At 44.6% G+C, this 10987-nt stretch overlaps 1 protein-coding gene across 3 annotated transcripts in view; it reads right to left on the bottom strand.

Annotated features, from left to right (window-relative positions):
• Window positions 1-253: 253 nt before the first annotated feature.
• Window positions 254-10987, bottom strand: part of sh3bgrl (SH3 domain binding glutamate-rich protein like) — a 55677-nt gene continuing 44943 nt past the window's right edge. Inside the window, exons 2-4 of one of the 3 annotated variants that reach the window (XM_065018252.1) lie at window positions 8898-9083; window positions 7374-7454; window positions 5665-6520 (exon numbers count right to left, since the gene is read on the bottom strand). In XM_065018252.1, coding sequence (XP_064874324.1) covers window positions 6485-6520; window positions 7374-7454; window positions 8898-9083 — 303 coding nt within the window. In that variant the 3' untranslated portion in view covers window positions 5665-6484. Of the gene's footprint in view, window positions 6521-7373; window positions 7455-7619; window positions 7749-8897; window positions 9084-10987 lie in introns of those variants that run through there. The other 2 variants (XM_065018251.1, XM_065018253.1) reach the window with 2 other exon arrangements.

Below are 10987 nucleotides of genomic sequence, written 5' to 3'. Positions count from 1 at the left end.
GACAGTGTCCATTGTCAAAATTGTGCTGATGGACAGTGCCTATTGGACATAAGATACAGTACCAGTCAAAAGTTTGGACACACCTACTAATTCTGGGTTTTTTCTTTATTTTTACTATTTTATACATTGTAGAATAATAGTGATAACATAAACTATGAAATAAAACATGGAATCGTGTAGTAACCAAAAAAGCGTTACAAAAATCAAAAATATATTTTATATTTGAGATTCTTCAAAGTAGCCACCCTTTGCATTAATCAATCAAATGTATTTATAAAGCCCTTTTTACATTAAACAATGTCACAAAGTGCTATACAGAAACCCAGCCTAAAACCCTAAACAGTAAGCAATGCAGATGTAGAAGCACGGTGGCTAGGAAAAACTCCCTAGAAAGGCAGGAACCTAGGAAGAAACCTAGAGAGGAACCAGGCTCTGAGGGGTGGCCAGTCCTTTTCTGGCTGTGCCGGGTGGAGATTATAACAGTACATGGCCAAGATGTTCAAACGTTCATAGATGACCAGCAGGGTCAACTAACAATAATAATCACAGTGGTTGTAGGTTGCAAGGTCAGCACATCAAGATCAGCATCTCAGGAGTAAATGTCAGTTGGCTTTTCATAGCCGATCATAGCAGGTGCAGTAGAGAGAGAGAGTCAAAAACAGCAGGTCTGGGACAGGTAGCGCGTCCAATGAACAGGTCAGGGTTCCATAGCCGCAGGCAGAACAGTTGGAACTGGAACAGCAGCACAACCAGGTGGACTGGGGACAGCAAGAAGTCATCATGCCAGGTAGTCCTGAGACATGGTCATAGGGCTCAGGTCCTCCGGGAGGGGAGAGGGAGAGAGAGAGAATTAGAGGGAGCATACTTACATTCACACAGGACACAGCTTTGCTCACTCTTGGCATTCTCTCAACCAGTTTCATGAGGTAGTCACCTAGAATGCATTTCAATTAACATGTGTACCTTGTTAAAAGTTCATTTAATAAGTTTGAGCCAATCAATTGTGTCGTGACAAGGTAAGGGTGGTAAATGGCGCCGAAGGAGATGGCCACCGTTTTACGGTCTCCTAACCAATTGTGCTATCATGTGTTTGTTTTTTTGCGATATTTGTAAATGATTTTGTACATAATGTTTCTGCAACCATATCTTATGGAAGAAAATAGTTTTTGGATATCAGGACAGCAATCACTCACCTCGGATTAGACGAAGATTTCTTCAACAACAAGCAGGACTCACACGATATTCTCCAAACACCCCACAAGGCAGACATCCCAATTATTCGCAAAAAGAAGCGACGCAGAGGAAGAAGAGTTGGATGCCTCATCCGGACCCGCAGAAGGCAACTAGGAAAGCTGCCGTTACCGTCAATATTACTCGCCAACGTGCAATCATTGGACAATAAACTAGACGAGGTAAGGTCACGAATATCCTACCAACGGGACATCAAAAACTGTAATATCCTATGCTTCACGGAATCGTGGCTGAATGATGACATGGATATTCAGCTAGCGGGATACACGCTGCACCGGCAGGATAGAACAGCACACTCCAGTAAGACCAGGAGGGGGGGCGGTCTGTGCATATTTGTAAACAACAGCTGGTGCACGAAATCTAAGGAAGTCTCTAGATTTTGCTCGCCTGAAGTAGAGTATATTGTGATAAATTGCAGGCTACACTACTTGCCTAGAGAGTTCTCAGCTATACTTTTAGTGGCTGTTTATTTACCACCACAGACAGATGCTGGCACTAAGACCGCACTCCGTCAGCTGTTTTAGGAAATAAGCAAACAGGAAACCATTCACCCAGAGGCGGTGCTCCTAGTGGCGGAGACTTTAATGCAGGGAAACTTAATTCAGTTCTACCAAATCTCTATCAACATGTTAAATGTGCAACCAGAGGGAACAAAATTCTAGATCATCTGTACTCCACACACAGAGACGCCGTACAAAGCTCTCCCTCGCCCTCCATTTGGTAAATCCGACCACAACTCCTGATTCCTGCTTACAAGCAAAAATTAAAGCAGGAAGCACCAGTGACTCGGTCTATAAAAAAAAGGGGTCAGATGAAGCAGATGCTAAACTGCAGGACTGTTTTGCTAGCACAGACTGGAACATGTTCTGTGATTCTTCCGATGACATTGAGGACTACACCATATCAGTCACTGGCTTTATCAATAAGTGCATTGAGGACGTCGTCCCCACAGTGACTGTGCGTACATACCCAAACCAGAAGCCATGGATTTCAGGCAACATTCGCACTGAGATAAAGGGTAGAGCTGCCGCTTTCAAGATGCGGAACTCTAACCCGGAAGCTTACAAGAAATCCCACTATGCCCTGCGATGAACCATCACAGGCAAAGCGTCAATACAGTGCTAAGATTGAATCATACTACACTGGCAGGTGTCTTCACTGACATTTTCAACATGTCCCTGATTGAGTCTGTAATACCAAGATGCTTCAAGCAGACCACCATAGTACCTGTGCCCAAGAACACAAAGGCAACCTGCCTAAATGACTACAGACCCATAGCGCTCACGTCCGTAGCCATGAAGTGCTTTGAAAGGCTGGTAATGGCTCACATCAACACCATTATCCCAGAAACCCTAGACCCACTCCAATTTGCATACCGCCCCAACATATCCACAGATGATGCAAGATGCAGTAGATGGTATAGAGTACAGTGTATACATATGAGATGAGTAATGTAGGGTATGTAAACATTATATTAACTTCTTGCGCCTTGCGTCCCGGATCCGGTATCGTGACTACAGCCTCAAGCTCATTACCATAACGCAACGTTAACTATTCATGAAAATCGCAAATGAAATGAAATTAATCTATTTGCTCTCAAGCTTAGCCTTTTGTTAACAACACTGTCATCTCAGATTTTCAAAATATGCTTCTCAACCATTGCAAAACAAGCATTTGTGTAACAGTATTGATTGCTAGCGTAGCATTTAGCGTAGCATTTAGCATTAGCATTCAGCAGGCAACATTTTCACAAAAACCAGAAAAGGATTCAAATAAAATCATTTACCTTTGAAGAACTTCGGATGTTTTCAATGAGGAGACTCTCAGTTAGATAGCAAATGTTCCGTTTTTACAAAAAATATTATTTGTGTTGACAAATTGGTCCGTTTTCTGCGTCACGTTTAGCTATGAAAAAAACCTGTGTCCAGGATTGTGTAAATCTATAGAAGCTGTTGTTCAGTCTCTCGGTCCCTGCTTTGATGCACCTGTACTGACCTCGCCTTCTGGATGATAGCGGGGTGAACAGGCAGTGGCTCGGGTGGTTATTGTCCTTGATGATCTTTATGGCCTTCCTGTGACATCGAGTGTTGTAGGTGTCCTGGAGGGCAGGTAATTTGCCCCCGGTGATGCATTGTGCAGACCTCACTACCCTCTGGAGAGCCTTACGGTTGTGGGCAGAGCAGTTGCCGTACCAGGCGGTGATACAGCCCGCCAGGATGCTCTCGATTGTGCGTCTGTAAAAGCTTGTGAGTGCTTTTGGTGGCAAGCCGAATTTCTTCAGCCTCCTGAGGTTGAAGAGGCGCTGCTGCGACTTCTTCACCACGCTGTCTGTGTGGGTGGACCAATTCAGTTTGTCCGTGATGTGTACGCCGAGGAACTTAAAACTTACTACCCTCTCCACTACTGTCCGGTCGATGTAGATAGGGGGGTGCTCCCTCTGCTGTTTCCTGAAGTCCCCGATCATCTCCTTTGTTTTGTTGACGTTGAGTGTGAGGTTATTTACCTGACACCACACTCCGAGGGCCCTCACCTCCTCCCTGTAGGCTGTCTCGTCGTTGTTGGTAATCAAGCCTACCACTGTAGTGTCGTCCGCAAACTTGATGATAGAGTTGGAAGCGTGCATGGCCATGCAGTCATGGGTGAACAGGGAGTACAGGAGAGGGCTCAGAACGCACCCTTGTGGGGCCCCAGTGTTGAGGATCAGCGGGATGGAGATGTTGTTACCTACCCTCACCACCTGGGGGCGGCCCGTCAGGAAGTCCAGTACCCAGTTGCACAGGGCGGGGTCGAGACCCAGGGTGGACCTATTAGGGCGGTAAGCATATTGGAGTGGGTCTAGGGTGTCAGGTAGGGTGGAGGTGATATAGTCCTTGACTAGTCTCTCAAAGCACTTCATAATGACGGAAGTGAGTGCTACGGGGCGGTAGTCGTTTTGCTCAGTTACCTTAGCTTTCTTGGGAACAGGAACAATGGTGGCCCTCTTGAAGCATGTTTGAACAGCAGACTGGGATAAGGATTGATTGAATATGTCCGTAAACACACCAGCCAGCTGGTCTGCGCATGCTCTGAGGACGCGGCTGGGGATGCCGTCTGGGCCTGCAGCCTTGCGAGGGTGAACACATTTAAATGTTTTACTCACGCCGGCTGCAGTGAAGGAGAGTCTGCAGGTTTTGGTAGCGGGCCGTGTCAGTGGCACTGTGTATTGTCCTCAATGCGAGCAAATAAGTTGTTTAGTCTGTCTGGGAGCAAGACATCCTGGTCCGCGACGGGGCTGGTTTTCTTTTTGTAATCCGTGATTGACTGTAGACCCTGCCACATACCTCTTGTGTCTGAGCCGTTGAATTGCGACTCTACTTTGTCTCTCCTGACGCTTAGCTTGTTTGATTGCATTGACTGATTAATTAATCTTATCCAACACAAAGACACATCTAGAGGCGTGTTCCAGTGTAGAGTGTTTAGGTCATGTCATTTATTCATCTTTCTGACCCTGACAGTCATTCTGAATGCATGTTGTGGCTGAAGAAAAGTTCCAGTTGTTGGATATCCCTAATAGGAATTAGAAATCACTTTGCAAGCCTGCATGATGTGACTTGAGACCAGCTTATGCTGCAAAAACACTGCTAAGGCACCACGAAAACGCTGCTAAGGCACCACGAAAACGCTGCTAAGGCACCACGAAAACACTGCTAAGGCACCACGAAAACGCTGCTAAGGCACCACGAAAACGCTGCTAAGGCACCACGAAAACACTGCTAAGGCACCACGAAAACGCTGCTAAGGCACCACGAAAACGCTGCTAAGGCACCACGAAAACGCTGCTAAGGCACCACGAAAACGCTGCTAAGGCACCACGAAAACGCTGCTAAGGCACCACGAAAACGCTGCTACGGCACCACGAAAACGCTGCCAGGGCTGGTCACCAGCCAAACCAGCTCCTCTGCTGGACCAGCCTGTATGGACCCCAAATGGAGCCTTGGCCCCCAAAAAATGTCATTTTGATCTCTGAGCACACTTGTTTTCCTTAGAGATGATTACAATAGCAACTACACCAAAAGACATGTGTAACTGTGTGTATTGTTGTCAGACAGGACCACTGAATGAGAGAACATTTGACTTATCTATTAATCAGCTACCAAAAAGTAAAACTTAAATTCATAGTTGATATTTACAAGATGACATTAAAAGTATGTAAGAGAGCAGATTACTTGTAATTCCACATTTTTTGCAATATCAGCACTTGCAATATTGGGTTCCATGAGTTTCTGTCACAACATCATTCTACCATCCATTTGGGAGGAGACATTAGAGATGTGAAAAGACATGGTTGTGTTTTGTTCCACCTCGGGAGGCCTTGCCACTAGCCTATACAGTTTCTGGACAGTCAATGTGTGATAGTATCAACGCACAACGCTGTTATAACCAGTAAAACAACTCTCAGATCTTTATTGTACATAAAAATAAGACTATTATGGTGAGGCAGAGAAGAGAGGAGAGATTATATGGATCATATTATACTATGGCACCAAGCTGAACAAACATTCTGACCAGTATATGTGTGAATCTGAATTGAGTAGTTAGCGGTATACAGACATGTTTACAATAATACATCACCTCTCTGCTTCCGTTACAGATGTATATTTTGGCATGTTATATTTGTATTACTTCATGTTATCTTTATCACATTTCATCTCTATCAAAACAAGCAGATCAAAACATTAAGTCACAGGGCCTCAGACATAAAACAACTAGCATCTAGGTGCCGTGTTCTCTGTAGAACAGAAGATGGTAAGATTGCTGAGAATAGTGGAGGGAGAGGAAGAAGTAGACAGGAGGACAGCTGGGACATTTGGAGAGAGGAGGAAGGCAACATTGTTGTGTTTAACATTATAGAGAAGTGCTACTCTGATAGTACATCCTGTCTTCTAGAGGACATGCATTCAGACTGACTGGGACATCATGACATCAGGTGTGGAGACATTCAGACAACAGGTTTTAAGGCCAGCGGAGGGACTCATGGGTACCCAGCATGCTCTGCTTCAGTACCTCCTCACACCCAGCTGATAAGGCACAGCTGAAGCATGAGACACAACAACAACAACAACTAAACTAAACATCTGGAAAGAACCCCCTGACCTCTAACAAAGTGAGAATGATATGGTATGGTCTGCCCAGCAGGCTCTGGCTTGGTCATGGTCTGGTCTGGTCTGTGGTTGGAGGAAGGAGCACTGTGGAACTATTGCTGCTCTCTCTTGGCTAGGGCCTCAGCCTCCTACAGAGAGAAATATGAAGAGAGAGCGGGAGGGAGAGAGAGAGGTGGGAAAGGGGAGAGTGAGATTGGAGGGAGGAGAGCAAGAGAGAGAGAGAGGTATAGAGAATGGGGAAGGGGAGAGAGAGAGAGAGAGGGGAGGGGGAAAGAGGTGTGGTGAATTTTAGTAGTAAGGTCTGTTGGTTTCAGTCAGCTTCAGTGTGACCAAAGAAAGCCCCTGTATCTCCATGGTGATAGACACACCTACCTGAAGTTCCCTGAGTGGCAGAGAGGGGGAGCCAGGGTGCAGAGACAGACAGACAAAGGGGTATGTATATACAGGATGAAGTTTGTGTTTGATAATAGGTGTAACTGATAGAAGACAGAATGTGACAGGTGTGGTTATGGTTCAGTGTTAATAAATGTGAGGGGTGTGTGGTCAGACAGAGGATGTGGGTGGGAATGCCAATCCTCTGAGGTTTTAGCCTACTATAGTAACTGACTGTAGGCCTAGAATGCTCATGTAGCCTAATATAATAATAACGTCTTGCAGTAAAAGGATACAGAATGGCACTGGAGGGGATGGCTGACGTTTTACAGGCTCCTGACCAACTGCGCTATTTTTTTGTGTTTTTCCCATTGTTTGTAACTTATTTTGTAGATAATGTTGATTATTTCTTTAATGAGTCTGACAAGAAGGATATAACGTTGCTCCCAGACAAGTCCCAAATCCCCATCATTCACATGAAGAACATAAGGAACTACAGGGGGCGGAGATCAAGGTGCCTTGCAAGAATTGGGCGGCGAGTAGGTTATCTGATTCTGCCTCTACCAGACCCAGGAAGAGTTAGGGATTTGGGTGTAGAGGTTAGAGTACCTTAGATCCAGGGGGAGCGGTGAGACCCAGGAAAGCGTAGACAATATTGTCTTCTCTGGCATCAAAGAACGCCTCGTAGTTCTGAAGAAGAGAGAGATAAACCCCTTATAAACCCTACAGCCTCGTAGTTCTGAAGGAGAGAGAGATAAACCCCTTATAAACCCTACAGCCTCGTAGTTCTGAAGGAGAGAGAGATAAACCCCTTATAAACCCTACAGCCTCGTAGTTCTGAAGGAGAGAGAGATAAACCCCTTATAAACCCTACAGCCTCGTAGTTCTGAAGGAGAGAGAGATAAACCCCTTATAAACCCTACAGCCTCGTAGTTCTGAAGGAGAGAGAGATAAACCCCTTATAAACCCTACAGCCTCGTAGTTCTGAAGGAGAGAGAGAAGCTTAACAGGAGCTATTCAATAATAGCAAGTCCAGCTTATTTTATTATCTCACAGGACAAGCTGGCTTCACACCCAACAGCAAAAACAGTTACGTTACAACACACACACACACACACACACACACACTTTACTACAGAGCACAAACTTTACTGAAGCTTCATGTCATCTCCTCTGTGTTTGTGTTATTGAACCCTCTACTACATCCTCTATTAGTCCTTTATACCATAACCTCATCACCCCTCTACTACATCCTCTATTAGTCCTTTATACCATAACCTCATCACCCCTCTACTACATCCTCTATTAGTCCTTTATACCATAACCTCATCACCCCTCTACTACATCCTCTATTAGTCCTTTATACCATAACCTCATCACCCCTCTACTACATCCTCTATTAGTCCTTTATACCATAACCTCATCACCCCTCTACTACATCCTCTATTAGTCCTTTATACCATAACCTCATCACCCCTCTACTACATCCTCTATTAGTGTTACGGCTTTCTAGGTGTGAAGGAGAGTCGGACCAAAATGCGGCGTGTAGATTGCGATCCATGTTTATTAAACTGAAGCAACACGAATCTAAATACAAACACTACAAAACAATAAACGTAACGAAAACCGAAACAGCCTAATACTGGTGCACATACACACAGAACAAGGACTTCAGGACACTAAGGACAATCACCCACGAAACGCTCAAAGAATATGGCTGCCTAAATATGGTTCCCAATCAGAGACAACGATAAACACCTGCCTCTGATTGAGAACCACTTCAGACAGCCATAGACTTAACTAGAACACCCCACTAAGCTACAATCCCAATACCAATACCAACACACCACGTACAAAAACCCATGCCACACCCTGGCCTGACCAAATAAATGAAGATAAACACAAAATACTTCGACCAGGGCGCGACAATTAGTCAACATGACTGACTGAGCTGAACCCACATTCAACTCTCTAAACCTGGACAGAAAAACTGGGTCAATCTAATGAAAACTATTCTAGTAGGGCTGTTACAGACTAACATAGAAACAGAATGATGCTCGTACACCTGCTAAGTGAGTCAATGCATGATACCAATCCATTAGAATTCACTATCGCTCATTATCCTGCACCCACCCCGCAGTATCTGTCCTGGTTGAAGATCTGTGGAGGTAGAGGGTTCCCTGCAGCGGGTCGAGCCTCCTCCGGAACATTCTCTCTCATCCACTTCCTGTTGTCCTCATTGGCAGCGATGTCACACTCCTCAAACTCAATCTTATTGGCTGACAGGAAGCCCATCACATCCTGCTGCTGTTTCTTTATCTGTAAGAAGGGGAGGAGGGATGTGTTCATTTCATATTCATATTGTCTTTCTTTTTGTTATCTCTTCTGTGAGGAACTGAAGTCAGTTGTACTGAGAACTGTGTAGAGTCAGTTGTACTGAGAACTGTGTAGTCAGCTGTACTGAGAACTGTGTGTAGTCAGCTGTACTGAGAACAGTGTAGTCAGTTGTACTGAGAACTGTGTAGAGTCAGCTGTACTGAGAACTGTGTAGAGTCAGTTGTACTGAGAACTGTGTAGAGTCAGCTGTACTGAGAACTGTGTAGAGTCAGTTGTACTGAGAACTGTGTAGAGTCAGCTGTACTGAGAACTGTGTAGAGTCAGCTGTACTGAGAACAGTGTAGTCAGTTGTACTGAGAACTGTGTAGAGTCAGCTGTACTGAGAACTGTGTAGAGTCAGTTGTACTGAGAACTGTGTAGAGTCAGCTGTACTGAGAACTGTGTAGAGTCAGTTGTACTGAGAACTGTGTAGAGTCAGCTGTACTGAGAACTGTGTAGAGTCAGTTGTACTGAGAACTGTGTAGAGTCAGTTGTACTGAGAACTGTGTAGAGTCAGTTGTACTGAGAACTGTGTAGAGTCAGTTGTACTGAGAACAGAAAAAACATGATCAAATACAAATCTTAGAATCAACTGGCCCAACGCTCTAACCACTAGGCTACCTGCCACCCTCTGCACACCCTAATTGACAAACACACCAAAACAAAGGAAAAGTGTTCTCATGCATTGTTGATTTCAAAAAGCTTTTGACTCAATTTGGCATCAGGGTCTGCTATACAAATTGATGGAAAGCGGTGTTGAGGGAAAAATATATGAAGTTATAAAATCCATGTTCACAAACAACAAGTGTGCAGTTAAAATTGGCAAAAAAAAACACACATTTATTTCCACAGGGTCATGGGGTGAGACAGGGATACAGCTTGAGCCCCACCCTCTTCATAATATACAGTACATGTGACTTGAGCCCCACCCTCTTCATAATATACAGTACATGTGACTTGAGCCCCACCCTCTTCATAATATACAGTACATGTGACTTGAGCCCCACCCTCTTCATAATACTTGGAGCCCCACCTCTTCATAATATACAGTACATGTGACTTGAGCCCCACCCTCTTCATAATATACAGTACATGTGACTTGAGCCCCACCCTCTTCATAATATACAGTACATGTGACTTGAGCCCCACCCTCTTCATAATATACAGTACATGTGACTTGAGCCCCACCCTCTTCATAATATACAGTACATGTGACTTGAGCCCCACCCTCTTCAAATATACAGTACATTGACAGCCCCACCCTCTTCATAATATACAGTACATGTGACTTAGCCCCACCCTCTTCAGGTAATATACAGTACATGTGACTTGAGCCCCAAAAAATATACAGTACATGTGACTTGAGCCCCACCCTCTTCATAATATACAGTACATGTGACTTGAGCCCCACCCTCTTCATAATATACAGTACATGTGACTTGTTTTTTTTATCCAAATATATGTGTAATGGTAGTTCTTTCTACAGTGCCATTTTTTAAAGTTATAACTGCCATTGACTTGACTACAGTTTCAACTGGAGTGACTCAACAACAGTGATACCCTGATTTATCAGGTGCAACTGGAGTGACTTGACAACAGATGAGTTGGAAAAACTGATGGTCTACTTCCACGGTCAGTGTGAACTGGAGTGACTTGACACAGTGTCAACTGGAGTGACTTGACACAGTGTCAACTGGAGTGACTTGACACAGTGTGAACTGGAGTGACTTGACACAGTGACTTGACACAGTGTCAACTGGAGTGACTTGACACAGTGTCAACTGGAGTGACTTGACACAGTGTGAACTGGAGTGACTTGACACAGTGTCAACTGGAGTGACTTGACA

This window comes from Oncorhynchus nerka, linkage group LG5 (genome assembly GCF_034236695.1).
Source record: "Oncorhynchus nerka isolate Pitt River linkage group LG5, Oner_Uvic_2.0, whole genome shotgun sequence".
In the NCBI taxonomy this organism is placed as follows: domain Eukaryota; kingdom Metazoa; phylum Chordata; class Actinopteri; order Salmoniformes; family Salmonidae; genus Oncorhynchus; species Oncorhynchus nerka.
This window is presented reverse-complemented; position numbering and strand designations above follow the sequence as displayed.